The 20,434-nt window shown below is 39.6% G+C and overlaps 2 protein-coding genes across 2 annotated transcripts; both read right to left on the bottom strand.

The window, feature by feature from the left end:
* Nucleotides 1–4,617: 4,617 nt before the first annotated feature.
* LOC122918871 (olfactory receptor 10R2-like) lies at nucleotides 4,618–7,016 on the bottom strand. Its single transcript, XM_044267797.1, is given in 3 exon segments — nucleotides 4,618–4,720; nucleotides 4,722–5,182; nucleotides 7,011–7,016. Coding segments are annotated over 3 exon segments (570 nt in total).
* Nucleotides 7,017–18,846: 11,830 nt separating this feature from the next.
* LOC122918040 (olfactory receptor 10R2-like) lies at nucleotides 18,847–19,788 on the bottom strand. Its single transcript, XM_044266197.1, has one exon. It carries the CDS (start codon nucleotides 19,786–19,788, stop codon nucleotides 18,847–18,849), a length of 942 nt encoding a protein of 313 aa, XP_044122132.1.
* Between the last annotated feature and the right edge of the window lie 646 nt (nucleotides 19,789–20,434).

The raw sequence follows: 20,434 nt of genomic DNA, 5'->3' as shown, positions 1-20,434 counted from the left end.
CAGAATGGCTAAAATTAACAAGTCAGGAAATGACAGATGTTGGTGAGGATGCAGAGAAAGGAGAACCCTCTTACACAGTGGTGGGAATGCAAGCTTGTGTGACCACTCCAGAAAACAGTTTGGAGGTTCCTCAAAAGGTTGAAAATAGAGCTACCTTATGACCCAGCAATTGCATTACAAGGGGATTACCGCAAAGATACAAATGTGGTTAACATAGGGGCACATGCATCCCAATGTTTATAGCAGCAATGTCTACAATAGCCAAACTATAGAAAGAGCCCAGATATCCATTGACAGATGTCTGGAAGAAGAAGAAGTAATATATAAGTAATATATAATATAATATATAAGTTATATATATATATATAATATATAATATATATTATATATATATATCCATGTCATTGCATATATATATATATATATATATATCCATGTCATTGCAAATGGTAAGATTTCTTTTTTTTCCCCCTGATGGTTGAAAAAAAATTTATATATATATATATATATATATATCTATAATATATATATATATATATATATATATATATATATATATATAATTTTTTTTCAACCATCAGGGGGAAAAAAAGAAATCTTACCATTTGCAATGACGTGGATGGAACTAGAAGGTATTAAGCTAAGTGAAATAAGTCAGTCAGAGAAAGACAATTACAATTACTATATGATCTCACTCCTATGTGGAATTAAGAAACAAAATGGAGGATTATAGGGAAGGGAGGGAAAAATAAAACAAGACATAATCAGAGAGGAAGACAAACCAAAACCACTGTTAATCATAGGAAAGAAACTGAGGGTTGTGGGAGGGAGGTTGGTGAGCGGATGGGTTAACTGGGTGATGAACATTAAAGAGGGCACATGATGTAACGAGTGTATGGTATTATATAAGACTGAGGTATCACTGAACTCTACTTTTGAGACTAATAATCCTATCTGTTAGTTAATAGAATTTAAATAAAAAACAAAACAACAGCAAAAACAAACAAAACAAAATGAAATAAAAAGCACTAGTCAAGAGGACTTACATTTCTAATATCAAAACTATAATTAAGTTAGAGGAAAAAAATACTAAATGCTGATGCAAAAATGTAAACCCTAAACACTAGAAAGGAAAAAAAAACACTCAAAAATAATCCAATATATTGGGGCACCTGGGTGACCCAGTGGGTTAAAGCCTCTGCCTTCGGCTTAGGTCATGATCCCTGGGTCCTGGGATGGAGCCCCGCATCAGGCTCCCTGCTTAGCGGGGAGCCTGTTTCCTCCTCTCTTTCTGCCTGCCTCTCTGCCTACTTGTGATCTCCATCTGTCAAATAAATAAATAAAATTGTTTAAAAAATAATCCAATATTCGTATATTCATTTGGTTATGGCAAAGTTGACAATGAATTCAATTGCATCTCTCATATCTGCAATGAAAAAAAAATCTTTACAAAAATAGTATAGGATCAATGAATATCCACAGGAGAAAACAGAGAATGTACCTTTATCTCACATCATACATATAATCAATTCCAGATGGATATTAGAACTAAATGTTAAGGTCAAGCAATCTGTTTTCTAAAATATTGAAAAATACATGCTCTTGTGGGTGGGAGGTATGGGGAATGGGCAACATGGGTGAAGGGGAGTGAGAGGTGCCACACTTGCATCTGCTGTACGGAAGGACAAAGAGAGACAGTGAGTGGGCAGGGATTTTGCCTTGTGTCATCCCTCACTCACGACACCTTGAAGAGGCTGTTCAGTGGGAACTGCACCGGGGGAGGGTATGGACAGTCTTAGTCCAGACTCATGGCCTGGGTGGGCTGAGAGCAAGTAAATAGATGTGTGTTTTCCATTTAAGCTGTAAACCTGGGGTTTAAGGTGGGATACGGTCACATTGTTTTGCAGACCTTCTTCTTTTCTGATCAGGTATCCAAAAATGATCTCTGGCTTCATTAATGTGATCAGTCCTTCTATATTGGAAATCACATCCCCACATTATTAGGTCTGTGAACAACATGATGCTTAACTGTTTTCATTGTCTCTTGAATTAACCAGTCTCCAAAGAATGCTATCCAGGATGGTTTAAGCTTTAAAGTGAATTTCAGTATAACTATGCATATAATTTTATACATATCCTAAATGAACAGTCTCAGTGAGCTTCCTCAGTTTACATAGACACTGTCCTTGTTCTGATTTAACTCAGTAGGACACTCAGCAATTTTAATCAGAAAATCTTTTGTTCATTAGAGCAAGGATACTTATCATGAGATCTACCCTCTTCATTAATGTGAAGTACATAATACTGTAGTGTTAACTACGGGCACGATGATGAAGAGTGGATCTCTAGAACGTGTTCATCTTGCATGGCTGGCAGCCATACCCACTGAACAGCCACTGTGCACTTGCCCTGACCCTGACAATCACCATTCTGCTCTGTGTCTGTGCATTTCTTTGGTTTCCTCCTCTATGTGGAATTTGCCCTTCTGTGACTGACGTGCTTCACTAAGCATAATTCTTCCAGGTCCATGTTCTTGTAAATAGCAGGATTTCTTTTCCTTTTGTTTTTGTTTTAAGTCTGAATAACATCTCATTGTAGTGTGTGTTTGTGTGCGTGTGTGTGTGTGCATCTACAAAATCCGAAATAATATTATTTTTCAGAAATGATTGTGGTGTATGGCATCTAGATGATTACAGTATCTAATAGAGATCCTAGTACTCAGTGAGCTCCCTGCAAACAATTATAGTTGACAGACTTGAAGACACAGAAGTCCAAAGGCACACAAAATCAGAGTCAGTCAGAAACACTAGCACAAGCTCATAGAGACCCGGTGGGTTCAGGAACAGACATGGGAGAAACTGCACAAAGATGCACAAAGAGAAGTTAGTATCTACATAATAAACACCTCGAGGAAGAATGATAACACAATTGCAATAACATTCTGAAAGACAAATACCTCTCTTCTGTTGCTGACACATCAACTTGGTTGTTTCTGGCCTCGGGGTCTCCTTAGCACTCTCTGAAGCTCAATTTCTTCATCTCTCAGATGAAACTCCTGGGCTAGAGGTTTAAGATCTCCTGTGACCATGACATTTATGACTCAGACTTTTTGGAGATCCTCCCGGATAAGGGACAGGTGCAGCGTACATTTCCCTGTCCTGGTCGAGGAAACTATCCTATTAAGCCCTTTCTGAAACCAGTGGAGTGCACCCAGCAGTATGAAAGTCATATTTTGAAAAGCATCTGTTCCATTTTGATTCTAAATGTTTACATAACACTTAACCATTGTAGTAGTATTTTCTCACTTATTTTGGAGAAAGCTTGAAAGTTAAATTAACTGATAATCAGATTGAACTCCATTATAAAGATGAGAAAACTGATTTAGATACATCAAAGTCCCAGAGCCAATACCTCGTGGGGTCAGGACTTGAGTCTACAGCAAAAGTGTTACAGAAATCCTGTCTTTAAGTCTTTAAGTCCTTTCATATGGAAGGAGAGTGACAGAATACTGACTTACTCTGGGTTGCTTGGTGCTTGGGGAGGCACAGTGCACTCTGGGCTCTATCTAAGCCTGCTGAGTTTTAGAGTTAAGAGGCCTGATTTGTATGGACCTGCACTGGTCTTTGGGGGGAGGGTCTTGCCATGCTGGTTCTGATCCAAGTTTGACCAAGAAGGGCAGTTATTCCAGAGTGCAAGAGTAGAAAATAAGAAGGAATGCAGGCCAAATAACCAGTGTCTGGGTCAGCCATACTCAGCCGGTATTTCTGTGCCTATGCTGAATGGTGGGGGAAGGAAATGGTGCCTGTGAGTTCCTTTGTACCTGGAGTGGGAACCCCACAAATTCCACTTTTCATAGATGCACTCCAAGAGGAGTGAACCATCTCTACCCATGCACCTTAGGTGGTCCTCAGATCATACCATCTGCCCCCTGGCTGCCTTCCTTCCAGGAGGAGGGTAAAACCCTTGGGATTCTGTCCCAGCCATGCAAATGAATCTAAAACCCCAGGCTTTGAGCCCCATTGGCTGCAAAACTCAAATTCAGCCCCTCTCATTTTCCCAAACAATGGCTTTGGAGAAGTGTTCTCCTTGTGTATATCCTTATGTGATCTGCTGTCTCTCACCCTTGTACACAACCAAGGCTCCCTCTTCACTTCAACATCCACAATCCTTTCCTCCCCCATACCACATCTCCATACTTCCTACCTTCCTCCAGGTAGCCTCTTCACTCCCTCTATTTGTGCAACTTCTTTGCAGTCCTTAGGTCAATTTCTCGGGTATTCAGAACGATTTGGTTGTTAGCTAAGTGTGTTCAAGGGATGAGGCAAGCCCAAGGTCCTCCTACTCCACAGCCATCTTAGGTCCTCCTCCTAGGTCTTTTCAGAATAAGAGGAGGAGGGAAGTTAACTTTTAGTGACAGACACTATGCTATCTCTTTTAATCCTTCAACAGCATTGAGAGGAATATATTATTATGCTTGCTTTGTGTAAGAGAATATTTAGGCCCTGCAACATCAAACAAATCATTGAAGCCCACACAGATAACATTAGCAGAAAATTTTATGACTTAAACACTTAGTGACACGTTTGGCCTAAATGTGTGTGTACTTTTGAAGATGTTCTAATATAAACTCATAGGAGAAAACCAAGTCTTTCCCATCGTTTTCTGAATGGCCAGCTGCAGATCTTTGTTCCTAAGGCTGTATACCATTGGGTTCAAAGTGCAGTATAAGTGATATAGATCACTGTCACAGCCTGTCTTTGCTTGATGAATATTTGACTGAGAACTGCACGTAGACAGAGAAGGCACAGCCATAGTGGACAATGAACACAATAAGATGGAAGGCACAAGTGGAGAAGGCATTCCACTTGCCTTCATCAGATAGGATCTTCAGGATGGTATGGACAATGAAGCCATAAGCCATGCAGGTGAAGATCAAGGGCACAACAAGAGCCAAGAGGCCACAGATGAAGATGACCAGCTCATTGACATAGGTTTCAGCACAGGCAAGTTGGATAACTGGTGAAATATCACAAAAGTACTGTTTGACATTGTTGGAGCCACAGAAATGGAGGCTGAAGACCAAAATTGTTCCCACCAGAGATATTAGGAAGCCACTAACAATACAAGTTGATGCCAGCTGTCCACATACTCTCCAGGTCATGAGAATGAGGTAGTGCAAAGGCTGGCAAGTGATGGAGAAGATGGTGAGGTTTGAACACAGGATGATCAAATAGAGCAGAGAAAGAGCATGAAGAGAACAGGCTGCAATTCACTGAAGCTGGAGAAACCCAGGAGTAGAAAGTTGATGACCTGGGAAGAAGTGACCATGGAGAGCAAAAGTCATGGAATAAAGCCAGTATGATTGCCAGGTCCAGAGATCTCTGAGATGGAGGAATCAGAAAGACTTACCATTCATAATGTAGCCAGCACCAGTCTGATGTGAATGAGAAACAAATGGAAGGAAAGAGAAGAAAAGGATTATAAATTAACCAAAAATTATCCCAATAGGTATGCATGGTGCTACTTCTCTGCCAATGATTTTATCAGTGAGTCTCAGATTAGTGTTCACCAAAGGCACAATATTTTCTGACATAAAACCTATCCTTTCATCCCCCCAACTCTTGAAGACTTATGTAATCTCCACTTAATTATTAAGTAATTTAAGATTCAAAAGAAACCCTATGTTAATTATGATTTCCCATGGTCATAGTTTTACCCACATTGCTGATACATATATTCCATAAGCAATAGTACCAACATCTGAGGATCTGCCTCTCACCTGCTTTTAATACACTCAGACAATCTCTTAGAAAGTTAGCGTGTATTTACTACATGACTCCACAATTACACTCCTAGATATTTGCTTAACAGAATGGAAAGCTCCATACATTATGAAAATGTGTGCTCACAAGTGTTTGTGCAACTCTGTACCAAAGAGCTGAAAACTGAGAGCTACACGCCCATCAGTGTGTGCCTGCCTAAACACACTGCAGTGTATTTGCACAATGCAACAAAAATAATAAACTCCAAAGTCACACACATCATGGATAAATTTCAAAAATATGCTTAATGGAAGAGGCCAAAAAGCAAAAAGTACATACTATGTGATTCTATTCATATGGAATTAGAGTATTGTCAAACGCAGTGGTGGTCTAGGGAATGAATTGGGAGGGGGCATGTGGAACAATTTCAGTGTGATGGAAATGTTTTATATCATTGTGGTAAGTACATGGGTACACATATTTGTCAAAACACAGTGGATCACACACTTAAACTGAGTGTCTACTATTATATATAAATTATGTCTTGATATCTTTGGTTCAGGGATGAAACTTAAATGAACCCGACACACATATTAAAGCTAATGCTGGAAAGCAGCTAGAAACAAATGTGTGAGGTTTCTTTCACCTTGGCTTAGGAAAATGTTTCTTAGACAAGACCTGAGAAGCACTAAACATAAAACCATGCATTTATAAGTAAACTTAATCAAAATTGAAAAGCTCACTCTCATTAAAAATACCATTGAGAAAACAGAAATGCAAGCTACAGACTTGGAGGGAATATTCACAATACACGTATCTTCCAAACGACTTTAATCCAGTATTTATAAACACGTCCTAGAATTCAACAATGAAAAAGCAGTCTTATTAAAATAGGCAAAAGACTAGAACAATTTTCTAAAAAGACATATGAATGATCAATAAGAAAACAAAAAAAGCATTCAACACAATTGGATATCAGAGTAATACAAAGTAAAATTAAATGAGATGCTACTTACCCCACTAGAATGACTAATATATTTAGGAAACAAAAACAAAAACAAAAGTGATACAAAACACCTGGCAGTACCAAAAGTTGAAGAGAATATGAGGCAACCAGTGGGAGTATCATGTGGCACAACCGCTTTGAAAAACACTGGGCAGCATCTTATAGAATTAAATATATATATCTACCCAGACATAAGAGAGAGGTATAACAGCAATTGTCCACAAAAGACCTTTACAAAATACGTTCATGGCAGGTTTATTCATAATAGCCAATTAGAGTCAACAACCCAAATGTCTATCAACAGATAAATGGGTAAGTATATTTTTACATATTCATACAACAGAAGACTATGTAGCAATGAAAGAATAGAATGCCATGAAACTTTTTTTTCAACAATAAAAAAGAAGGAAATTCTGTGATTTGCGGCAACATGGATGGAACTTGACGTCATTATGCTCAACAAAACAAGTCAGACAGGGAAAGATAAATACTGTATGACCTCAATTATATGTGGAATCTCATAGAGCTGAAATCAGCCTCAGAGAGTAGAATGGTGGTTGCCAAGGGGGAGGGTAGGGGGGCATTGGGAGATGTTGGTCAAAGGGCACATAGTGGGCGCCTGAGTGGCTCAGTGGGTTAAGCCGCTGCCTTCGGCTCAGGTCATGATCTCAGGGTCCTGGGATCGAGTCCCACATCGGGCTCTCTGCTCAGCAGGGAGCCTGCTTCCCTCTCTCTCTCTGCCTGCCTCTCCATCTACTTGTGATTTCTCTCTGTCAAATAAATAAATAAATAAAATCTTTAAAAACAAAAACAAAAACAAAAAAAACAAAGGGCACATAGTTGTAGTGGTAAGATGAGTAAGTTCTGTGGTCTAAGATACAGCATGATGACCTTGGTTAACAACACTGTTGTGTTATATACTTGAAAGAGGCCAAGAGAGTAGATCTTAAATATTCTCACCACATACACACAAAAGGTAATTTGTGAGGAGTTGAAGTTGTTAGCTGATCTGACTGTGATGATTACTTTACAATATACACGTGTGTATCATTGTTACGTCACACACTGTTATCTCACACAATGCTATATGCCATTAGATGTCAATAAATCCAGAAAAGAGAGAAATCAATACTGTGTTGTCTCAAGGCAGGAAGCAGCTAGAAAGTGGCACAAAGTAATATTTAGGGTGATAGAACTATTTTATTTTTTGATTGCTGTGATGGGTAAGTAGGTGAATGTATTTGCAAAAATTCACTAATAACTTACACTTAAAATACTTGACTTTCACTTATGCAAATTATTTCTCAAATTAAAAATAAGTTAAGGGAAAAAGTGAATGCAAAAGGGAAGTTAAAATCTCCAGTGACCACATTTTTAAGAATTGAATCAACAAAATATACTCAAGAAACTCAAAATACAGTATTAAAAACAGAGAAGGAGAACGCAGTAGAAAAGACATGAGAACAAGAAGAAAAAATAACTCTCAGTGGCAAGAACCTAAAAACCAATTCGCCAACCTGAGAACATCAAAACCAGGAAGCTTATGGTCTCTGGGAACGGCTGGATAATTTCTGGTGACCACTCAAGAGGAGCTCCAACTACAAGGCTAGCAGTGTAGTGGTGTGGCCCAGTCTCCCCTCTGGGTGTGCAGGTAAACCAGTCTCACCAGATGAACTCAGAAATGATCACACTCAGATCACCCACAAAGTTATGACAAGGGAAAACCCAGAAGAACAACACCCCTGTTGGAATTAATGGTGTGCCTGTGTAGTGACAGTACAGATGTTCCTCCACATAAAGGGTTAATGCCCCGTGGGGACCGTACTATGGGTGGGGAGGCTCCCTGGCTACGTGAACACCTTGCCATAAGTAACTCTCTTTCCCACAGCTACCCACACCCAAACATTGACTGATGTAAGTTCATAAAGTTCTGGCCATCTTGGCCCAAAGCAGGGCTCCTCTCAATGGTCATTGTACTATGGATCTCACCCCCAGGGCAGCTGATGCTGCCCCTGGGAGACCCTTCAGCATGACCATCTTCTCTGCCTAGGGCTACTGTGAATCCTATGCATTTACTAATAAACATCCTACATGCCACGCCCTCTCAGAGTGGGCTTCCTGGAGAGCTCACCTGGAAAGAGCCTGGAAGATTCACCCATGAAACAGATGGAAACTCCTACCCAATATTTCAGAATAAGCTGAAAAGAGTTTAAAAAGTCATAGAATGTGCAAAACACTAGCAAAGATCAGAATTTAAAAGAATTCAGTTGTGAGTGATTAGAGGAGGAGACGTCTTGGAAAGCAAAAGGATAGATTAGAAGCAGCTAGAAATGAACCAAAAACCACTTCATAAATGAAGTCTGAACTTGGGAGAGCATACACCTAAATAAACATGGTGGACAAGGTCATCAATGGGAAAAGCAGATATGAAAGAGGAAGAACTAGAAAAAGGATGAAGATGATTCTGGAGAATGCATCCTCTAGATTTCTGTCCTTAGAAAGCCTGAAGCCAGCCAAGCAGTGAGGCATGCCATGAGAAGACACAAGGGTTGTTTCTGTTGGAGAAAGAAGAGAGAGTGATGAGATGTTAGTGACATTCCAGGTGTGAGCTATTTAGGTTGACTCTGTGAAATTTGGTTGCTGTGCCAATCATGATTTGCACACTTTTCTAGAAAAGTCTAGAAAATATCAGTGAGTTCAGCTTCCATAAAAAGTGAACATGAGAGGAGGAGTCAAGATGGTGGAGAAATAGCAGGCTGAGAATACATCAGGTAGCAGGAGGTCAGCTAGATAGCTTATCTAAAGATTACAAACACCTACAAATTCAACAGGAGATCGAAGAGAAGAAGAACAGCAATTCTAGAAAGAGAAAATCAACCCCTTTTTGAAAGGGTGCACTGAGGAGCTGGACCCCGAGCTCTCAGCTCCTCCAGGCTGGAGACTGGGAGGTCACCATTTTCTTTCCCATCCTCTGGAACTCTACGGAAAGCATTCAGGGAACAAAAGCTCCTGAAAGCAAACCCGAGCTGATTACTCAGCCCAGCCCCTGGTAAGGGTGGTGAAATTCTGCTTGGGGCAAAGACACTTGAGAATCACTACAGCAGGCCCCTCCCCCAGAAGATCAACAAGAAATCCAGCCAGGACCAAGTTCACCTACCAAGGAGTGCAGGTTCAATACCAAGGAGAGCAGCGGAATTCCAGAGGAGAAAGCAAAGCACAGAACTCATGGCTTTCTCTCCATGATTCTTTAGACTTGCAGTTAATTTTATTTTTTTTCAAAGTTTTTTCCTTTTTTTCTTCTTCTGCTAATGTTTTTAACTTTTAACCTTTTCTTTTTTAACGTTTTTTTAACTAGTTTATCTAATATATATATATATATATATTCTTTTTTATATTTTTTCTTTATTCTTTTTTTTCATTGTTTCTTTTCTTTCTTTTTTTTTCCTGAACCTCTTTTTATCCCCTTTCTCCCCCCACCCCCATGATTTGGGATCTCTTCTGATTTGGTTAAAGCGTATTTTCCTGGGGTCTTTGCCACCCTTTTAATATTTTACTTGCTCCTTCATAAATTCTTATCTAGACAAAATGACAAGGTGGAAAAATTCACCACAAAAAAAAAAAAAATAAGAACAAGAGGCAGTACCAAAGGCTAGGGACCTAATCAATACAGACATTGATAATATATCAGATCTAGAGTTCAGAATGATGATTCTCAAGGTTCTAGCCAGGCTCGAAAAAGGCATGGAAGATATTAGAGAAACCCTCTCAGGAGATATAAAAGCCCTTTATGTAGAAATAAAAGAACTAAAATCTAACCAAGTTGAAATCAAAAAAGCTATTAATGAGGTGCAATAAAAAATGGAGGCTCTCACTGCTAGGATAAATGAGGCAGAAGAAAGAATTAGTGATATAGAAGACCAAATGACAGAGAATAAAGAAGCTGGGTAAAAGAGGGACAAACAGCTACTGGATCATGACGGGAGAATTTAAAAGATAAGTGACACCATAAGACGAAACAACATTAGAATAATTGGGATCCAGAAGAAGAAGAAAGAAAGAGGGGAGCAGAAGGTATATTGGAGAGAATTTCCCTAATAGGCAAAGGGAACAAGCATCAAAATCCAGGGGGTGCAGAGAACCCCTCTCAAAATCAATAAGAATAGGTCCACACCCCATCATCTAATAGTAAAACTTATAAGTCTTAGCGACAAAGAGAAAATCCTGAAAACAGCCTGGGAAATGAAGTCTGTAACATACAATGGTAAAAATATAGATAGACAGCAGACTTATCCAGACTTATCCAGAGACCTGGCAGGCCAGAAAGAGCTGGCATGATATATTCAGAGTACTAAACGAGAAAAACATGCATCCAAGAATACTATATCCAGCTAGGCTATCATTGAAAATAGAAGGAGAGATAAAAACTTCCAGGACAAACAAAAACTGAAAAAATTTGCAAACACCAAACCAGCTCTACAGGAAATATTGAAAGGGGTCCTTTAAGCAAAGAGAGATCCTAAAAGTAGTAGATCAGAAAGAAACAGAGACAATATACAGTAACAGTCACCTTACAGGCAATACAATGGCACTAAAATCATATCTCTCAATAGTTACCCTGAATGTTAATGGGCTAAATGTCCCAATCAAAAGACACAGGTATCAGAATGGATAAAAAAACAAAACCCATCTATATGTTGCCTATAAGAAACTCATTTTAGACCCGAAGACACCTCCAGATTTAAAGTGAGGGGGTGGAAAACAATTTACCATGCTAATGGACATCAGAAGAAAGCTGGGGTGGTAATCCTTATATCAGATCAATTAGATTTTAAGCCAAAGACTAAAATAAGAGATGAGGAAGGACACTATATCATACTCAAAGGGTCTGTGCAACAAGAAGATCTAACAATTTTAAATATCTATGCCCCTAACATGGGAGCAGCCAACTATATAAACCAATTAATAACAAAATCAAAGAAACACATCAAAAATAATACAATAATAGTAGGGGACTTTAACACTCCCCTCGCTGAAATGAGGAACATTCTCCAGAATAGATCACATCCTGGGTCCTAAATCAGGTCTCAACACGTATCAAAAGATTGGAATGATTCCCTGCATATTTTCAGACCACAATGCTCTGAAGCTAAAACTCAATCACAAGAGGAAATTTGGAAAGAACACAAATACATGGAGACTAAACAGCATCCTTTTAAAGAATGAATGGGTCAACCAAGAAATTAAAGAAGAATTGAAAAAAATCATGGAAACAACTGATAATGAAAACATAATGGTTCAAAATCTGTGGGACACAGCAAAGGCAGTCCTAAGAGGAAAATATATAGCAGTACAAGCCTTTCTCAAGAAACAAGAAACGTCTCAAGTACACAACCTAACCCTACACCTAAAGGAGCTGGAGAATGAACAAGAAAGAAACCCTAAACCCAGCAGGAGAAGAGAAATCATAACAATCAGAGCAGAAATCAATGAAAGAGAAACCAAAAAAACAATAGAGCAAATCAATGAAACTAGGAGCTAGTTCTTTGAAAGAATTAATAAGATTGATAAACTCCTGGCCAGACTTATCAAAAAGAAAAGAGAAAGGACCCAAATAAATAAAATCATGAATGAAAGAGGAGAGATCACATCTAACATCAAAGAAATACAAACAATTATAAGAACATACTATGAGCAACTCTACGCCAACAAATTTGACAATCTGGAAGAAATGGATGCATTCCTAGAGACATATAAACTACCACAACTGAACCAGGAAGAAATAGAAAACCTGAACAGATCCATATCCAGTAAGGAGATTGAAACAGTCATCAAAAATCTCCAAACAAACAAAAGCCCAGGGCCAGACGGCTTCCCAGCGGAATGCTACCAAACATTTAAAGAAGAACTAATTCCTATTCTCCTGACTGTTCCAAAAAATAGAAATGGAAGGAAAACTTCCAAACTCATTTTATGAGGCCAGCATCACCTTGATCCCAAAACCGGACAAGGATCCCATCAAAAAAGAGAACTACAGACCAATATCCTTGATGAACACAGATGCAAAAATTCTCACCAAAATACTAGCCAACAGGATTCAACAGTACATTAAAGGATTATTCTCCACGACCAAGTGGGATTTATTCCAGGGCTGCAAGGTTGGTTCAACATCTGCAAATCAATCAATGTGATACAACACATCAATAAAAGAAAGAACAAGAACCATATGATACTCTCAATAGATGCTGAAAAAGCATTTGACAAAGTACAGCATCCCTTCCTGATCAAAACTCTTCAAAGTATAGGGATAGAGGGCACATACCTCAATACTATCAAAGCCATCTATGAAAAACCCACCGCAAATATCATTCTCAATGGAGAAAAACCGAAAGCTTTTCTGCTAAGGTCAGGAACATGGCAGCGATGTCCATTATCACCAGTGCTATTTAAAATAATACTAGAATTCTTAGCCTCAGCAATCAGACAACAAAAGGAAATTTAAGGCATCCAAATAGGCAAAGAAGAAATAAAACTATAACTCTTAACAGATGATATGATACTATATGTGGAAAACCCCAAAGAGTCCACTCCAAAACTGCTAGAACTTGTACAGGAATTCAGTGAAGTGTCAGGATATAAAATCAATGCACAGAAATCAGTTGCATTTCTCTACACCAACAACAAGACAGAAGAAGGAGAAATTAAGGAGTCAATCCCATTTACAATTGCACCCAAAACTATAAGATACCTAGGAATAAGCCTAACCAAAGAGGCTAAGAATCTGTACTCAGAAAACTATAAAGTACTCATGAAAGAAATTGAGGAAGACACAAAGAAATGGAAAAGTGTTCCATGCTCCTGGATTTGGAAAACAAGTATTGTGAAATGTCTATTCTACCTAAAGCAATCTATACATTTAATGCAATCCCTGCCAAAATCCCATCCATTTTTTTTCAAAGAATTGGAACAAATAATCCTAAAATTTATATGGAACCAGAAAAGATCCTGAATAGCCAAAGAAATTGAGGAAGACACAAAGAAATGGAAAAATGTTCCATGCTCCTGGATTTGGAGAACAAATATTATGAAAATGTCTATCCTACCTAAAGCAATCTACATATTTAATGCAATTCCTATCAAAATACCATCCATTTTTTTTAAGAAATGGAACAAATAATCCTAAAATTTATATGGAACCAGAAAAGACCTCGAATAGCCAAAGGAATATTGAAAAAGAAACCCAAAGTTGGTGGCATCATGATTCTGGACTTCAAGCTCTATTACAAAGCTGTCATCATCAAGACAGCATGGTACTGGCACAAAAACAGACACATAGATCAATGTAACAGAATAGAGAGCCCAGAAACAGACCCTCAATTCTATGGTCAACTAATCTTCAACAAAGCAAGAAAGAATGTCCAATGGAAAAAAGACAGCCTCTTCAATAAACGGTGTTGGGAAAATTGGACAGCCACATGCAGAAAAATGAAATTGGACCATTTCCTTACACCACACACGAAAATAGACCCAAAATGGATGAAGGACCTCAATGTGAGAAAGGAATCCTTCAAAATCCTTGAGGAGAACACAGGCAGCAACCTCTTCAACCTCAGTTGCAGCAACATCTTCCTAGGAACATCGCCAAAGGCAAGGGAAGCAAGGGCAAAAATGAATTATTGGGATTTCATAAAGATCAAAAGCTTTTGCACAGCAAAGGAAACAGTTAACAAAACCAAAAGACAACTGACAGAATGGGAGAAGATATTTGCAAACGACATATCAGATAAAGCGTTAGTGTCTAAAATCTATAAAGAACTTAGCAAACTCAACACCCAAAGAACAAATAATCCAATCAAGAAATGGGCAGAGGACATGAACAGACATTTCTGCAAAGAAGACATCCAGATGGCCAACAGACACATGAAAAAGTGCTCCATATCACTCGGCATCAGGGAAATACAAATCAAAACCACAATGAGATACCACCTCACACCAGTCAGAATGGCTAAAATTAACAAGCCAGGAAATGACAGATGCTAGCGAGGATGCTGGAGAAAGGGGACACTGTTGGTGGGAAAGCAAGTTGGTGCAACCACTCTGGAAAACAGCATGGAGGTTCCTCAAAATGTTGAAAATAGAACTGCCCTATGACCCAGCAATTGCACTACTGAGTATTTACCCTAAAGATACAAACATAGTGATCCAAAGGGGCACGTGCACCCGAATGTTTATAGCAGCAATGTCTACAATAGCCAAACTATGGAAAGAACCTAGATGTCCATCAACAGATGAATGGATCAAGAAGATGTGGTATATATACACAATGGAATACTATGCAGCCATCAAAAGAAACGAAATCTTGCCATTTGTGATGACATGGATGGAACTAGAGGGTATCATGCTTAGCAAAACAAGTCAATTGAAGAAGGACAACTGTCATATGATCTCCCTGATATGAGGAAGTGGAGATTCAACATGGGGAGTTAAGGGGATAGGAGAATAAATGAAACAAGATGGGATTGGGAGTGAAAAAACCATAAGTGACTCTTAATCTCATAAAACAAACTGAGGGTTGATGGGGGGGCGTTTGGGAGGTGGGGGGGTTGGGTGAGGGGGGTGGGGTTATGGACCTTGGGGAGGGTATGTGCTATGGTGAGTGCTGTGAAGTGTGTGAACCTGGCAATTCAGAGACCCATATCCCTGGGGATTAAAACATATTGTATGTTTATGTAAAATAAAAAATTTTTAGCAAAGTGAACATGATACACTGGTTTTTCATGAATGGAATATGTTTTATATGGAGATATTAGCAATAATATTTTATGTTCTTTCCATTTTTATATTTCCTCTGAAAATATTTTTTCTTACATCTTGACCTCCATGTTTTACGTTCAAGCCCTCTTTAAATGCCTGGCAAGCCTTGGATGTTCAAATATATTCTGGACTCTGGGACTGAAAAGCTTGCTAGAAGCTCTCTCCATGGATGTTCCTAGGACTGGTGGGCTCTCTGTAGGAGGAGTGTCAGGCAGAGCAAAGTTGTTCATTTTGTTGAGGTGACTCCTAACTTCCAGTCACCTCTGGCAGAAAGAGATGGTCCTGTTTCCCTTCTGGAGCCCGAGGTCCAGAAGGTCCAGAAGGGAGAGGCCAGTGGATCCTCCGTGCTGTGGGCACACTCACATGCACACTCACCTCTGCTTCAAGTACAGCTCCTGCTGACCCACCTGCTCTGGAAAGGAAACCCCCAGGCTCACCCCACATGGAACAAATGGAAAACAACCCTTTCACACGACAATCTGTGACATCTTTCTTAGCAGCTTGTGATGAGATGCAAAGCAGTGAGGGAATGTTATAGAACGTAACATTACTGAGACATCCCATCAGTGCACACACACGAGAATAGGATGTCAGATGTTTCCTCCTTCCGTTTCTCTAATACTTTCTTTATTTATATTTTAATTCAAATTTTAGGCAGTGAACATACAGTGCAATATTGGTTTCTGAAGTAGAACCCAGCGCCTCATCATCTGGGCACAACCCCTAGTGATCATCACAGCAGGTGCCGTCCTTCATGCCTCTCCCCCATCTAGCCCACCCCCACTCCCCTCCCCTCTGTCAACCCTCAGGTTGTTCTCCATCCTTGGCAGTCTCTGACGGCTTGTTTCCCTCTCTCCTCTTTCTCTTTTCCCCCTTCTCACGTTCGTCTGTTTTCTTTCTTAAATTCCACATGAGTGAGATCATATGGTATTTGTCTTTCTCTGACTGACTTATTTCACTTAGCATTTTTATTGTGTTTTACTGAAGTATTGGCTTGTGGGGAAATGGGCAAAGAAAAGAAAAGAAAAGAAATCGGTCCTTCCTGCAGGTGATCTGAGCAGTACCGATTGAGAAGCTGGGCTCCTCCCTGAGACACTAACCAATCTTGCTCATTTCCACCACCCTGGGCAGGCTCGAGTGTGAGGAGGATGTCCAGACGCAGTTCTGTGCTGGGACCCGGTTTGTTTTCGGTGGGTTTCCCACCTTGTGCAGGTTTCCCACCTTTCAGCTTTGTCCCTTCTGCTTAGAATCATTTTTATTTTCCCTTTATAATTTTTTCTATCCTTCCTGTGTCTTATCCTCTCCTATTTGCTTCTTGATGAGAGCTTTTGTGTTTACTATGTTAGTGGGTTTCAGAATAAAATGCATCTGTGGAATCCCAAAAAGTTTACTTAACTTTAAAAGATAGATTTCGTAACAAAATTCACAAGTCAGTATTGCTAGAAATATAATTGTGAAGTACTTGAAATGAGCACAATGAAACAATGACATGTACACACAAAACAGATCATGATCTCTCATAGTAAGATGGCTTAATTACAAAATCCAGAAGATATCCATACTATGATATTATTTTAAGTTAAATAAAAATATTTCATTAGGAAAACATTAAAATGCATGAATTCTAAAAATAGAACTTGTACCAGTCACATTCTGTCACTAACACACACACACACACAATAAATAAATAATAGAAGTTACTTAAATATTAGCAAGGAAATATCTGTCATGGATAAATACCTGTTTCTAAAAAAATATTTGGGCAATAAATGAAAATTGCAAATATATTAGGAAGGAAATTTTTAAAAAGGACAGAATGAACTAATGGAAATGGCCTATGCCGTGTTTACAAAGATACATAGTGCTTTAAGTGTCTTAATTATTAACGACTAAGAGTGAAAATAATATAAAAAGCCCCAATCCAAAACGTGAAAAACGGGAGATAAAAATAGAGATGTAATCACTTTAAAATATGCATTATTGATGATTATACACTTGAATTTGAAAATCTAAATACATTTAACAAGAGAGTGCAGTTACATTTTACCTGGAAATGGAGTCACGTGTGAAACATGAACTTCGATTTCAGTCATGAGGCTTCAAAGAGAATATCGATATGCTGTGGTGTGTCCAGACGACCGTACACCAGAAGACAGAGTGTCTGAAATTCAGGTCCTGTAGGTAATGGGTAACGTCCTAATTGTCATAATCACCTCAAACATCTGTGAGCCAAGGTTGGAGTCAGTGTATGACACGAGAGACTTAAAATGTGAAAACTGTAGAAAGGCAAGTGTCCACTGCAACAAGGGGAAAGCATCAGGTACCGGCTCAGCACAGGACAGGTTCCCTGGGAGGTACTGTGGAACGACCCTCTGTACAGGGGACATGTGGGACAAGATGGCCATCAGTCATTGGGTAGCTCCCTCTCCTTAATGAATTTAATGTGGAATGCCATGGAGACCTCTCCTCCAGCTTGCTTATGGGGACTGGATGGTGGATTATTTTTTCCACTCATTTATGGTGCATATCTTCTATGTTACAGAACAAGTGGTTCAGAGGGGTAGTCAGAAAAAGCACCTAGAAATACCATCTTCAGAGAAGTGGAAGAAGAAAAGGTCCTTGCCAAGATGCCCCAAACCTCTGTTAATATGAGCTTCCACTCTATGCCACTGTACATTTTACATGTGCTTTCTTTCATCTTATCCATTAGATACAAACAAAACCCCTGGAAATTAGAAAAGGAAAATTATACTATCTTTATTTTCCATATTATAACATTCAGATTCAGAGAGCAGTTGTGACTTTCTTAACGTCATGGCTTAAACAGTGTTGGGATGAAACCGAATTCCTAGTGCAGTAAATGATTTCCCCATCATGTCATGCCCCATGTCTAAGTCAGCTTCAGACTCAAGCACCTCCTCTTAAGCTGGACATAACCTTAAACGAAGAGAACCATCAGAGCTTTGGGACAAACAAGCCAAAGACAGAGCAAGAGATAAAGGTTTTTTAGAGACTTTTGAGAACTATAAGTCATGAGGAGGAGAGCTAACCTCTAGGGACCGACGCTGTGCTATCTCCTTGAATCTTTGCAAGAGCCTTGAGAGGAACATATTACCATGCCTGCTTTAATAACAGAACATTTATACCCTGAAACATCAAACAGCTTGTCTGAGGGAACACACTTATATGGACAGATATTATCAGAAACTGTTATGGACTAAACATGTAGGGACACATTTGGCCCAAATGTGTGTGAAAACGTTCTGATTATAAAGACTTAAGAGAAACCCCAGTCTTCCCAATCATTTTCTGAATAGCCAGCTGTACATCTTTGTTCCTAAGGCTGTATACCATAGGGTTCAACAGTGGGGTAATGATAGTATAGGTCACTGTCACCAGCCTGTCTTTGCCTGATGAATATTTAGCTGAGGGCCGAAGATAGACAGAGGAAGCACATCCGTAGTGGACAATGACCACAATAAGATGGGAGGCACAGGTGGAGAAGGCTTTCCGTTTGCCTTCAGCAGATGGGATCTTCAGGATGGTATGGACAATGAAGCCATAAGAAATACAGATGAAGATCAAGGGTACAAGAAGCACCAAGACTCCGCAGATGAAGATGACCAGCTCATGGATATAGGTTTCAGCACAGGCAAGACGGATAACTGGTGAGATGTCACAAAAGTAGTGGTTGACTTTGTTGGGGCCACAGAAAGGGAGGCTGAAGACCAAAGTCGTTCCTACCAGAGATATTAGGAAGCCACTAACAATACAGCTTGCTGCCAGCTGTCCACACACCCTCCAGTTCATGAGAACGGGGTAGCGCAAAGGCTGGCAGATGGCAGTGTAGCGGTCATAACCCATAACTCCCAGAAGCAGGCAATTGGTGACAGCAAAACCGAGGAAAAAGAACATCTGTGTGGCACAGCCCGTGAAGGAGAGTGTCCTGAGGACAGAGAGCAGGTTGATAAGCATCTTGGGCAGGATAACAATTGTGTAGAAGACTTCAGAGGTTGAAAGGACACAGAGAAAAAAGTACATGGGTGTGTGAAGGCTGCGGTCCAGGTGGATGACAGAGATGATGGTGAAGTTTCCACTCAGGATGATCAAATAGAGGCAGAGAAAAAGCACAAAGAGGACAGGCTGCAAGTCACCAAAGCTAGAGAAACCCAGCAGAAGGAACTCAGTGACCTGGGAAGAATTGGCCATGGAGGGGATGCTGCAGAACAAAGTCAGTGTGATCAGGTCCAGGGACCCCTGGGATGGCGGAATCAGAGAGACTTATCCTTCATAACATAGCCAGCACCAGTCTGGTGTGAATGGGAAATAAAGAGAAAAAAAGCATTATAGATTAACCAAAAGTTATCCTAAGTCAATATGTATCCACAGTGCTGTTTCTCTGTCGATGATTTTATCAGTGAGTCTGGGGTTAGTGTTCCCGTGAAGGCACAGTATTTGTTGACATAAAACCAGTCCTTTCCTCCCCCCCCACTCCACTCTTGCAGACTTATGTTCTCTCCACTTAATTCTTTGGTAACCTAAATTTCAAAAGAAACCTTATGTTAATTATGATTTTCCATGATCATAGTTTTATCCATATTGCTGATACATATATTCCATAAGCAATAGCACCAGTGTCCGAGGGTATGCTTCTTACCTGCTTTTAATACATTCGTCATCTAGGGAAACATCCTTGATCTGTCTTTGTGCCGCTGGCTTCTGAAGAGTACAGCTCCTTTTCTTTACTGACCGTTGACCCCATTTCCATGCAGTCGTTCATGAAAGGTTAATTTGGTTTAGAACTACTCCCTCTGTGTTAGAACTAGTTTGATAATCCCCTGCCCACCCTTGTAGG

The sequence above is a fragment of the Neovison vison genome, chromosome 10, assembly GCF_020171115.1.
Source record: "Neovison vison isolate M4711 chromosome 10, ASM_NN_V1, whole genome shotgun sequence".
Classification (NCBI taxonomy): Eukaryota; Metazoa; Chordata; class Mammalia; order Carnivora; family Mustelidae; genus Neogale; species Neogale vison.
Note: the sequence above shows the minus strand (reverse complement) of the source record. Positions and strands in the feature narration are given on the sequence as shown.

Bases quoted from the DNA above. Each gene is read 5' to 3' on its own strand.
- LOC122918040 (XM_044266197.1), bottom strand. From the start codon at position 19,788: ATGGCCAATTCTTCCCAGGTCACTGAGTTCCTTCTGCTGGGTTTCTCT.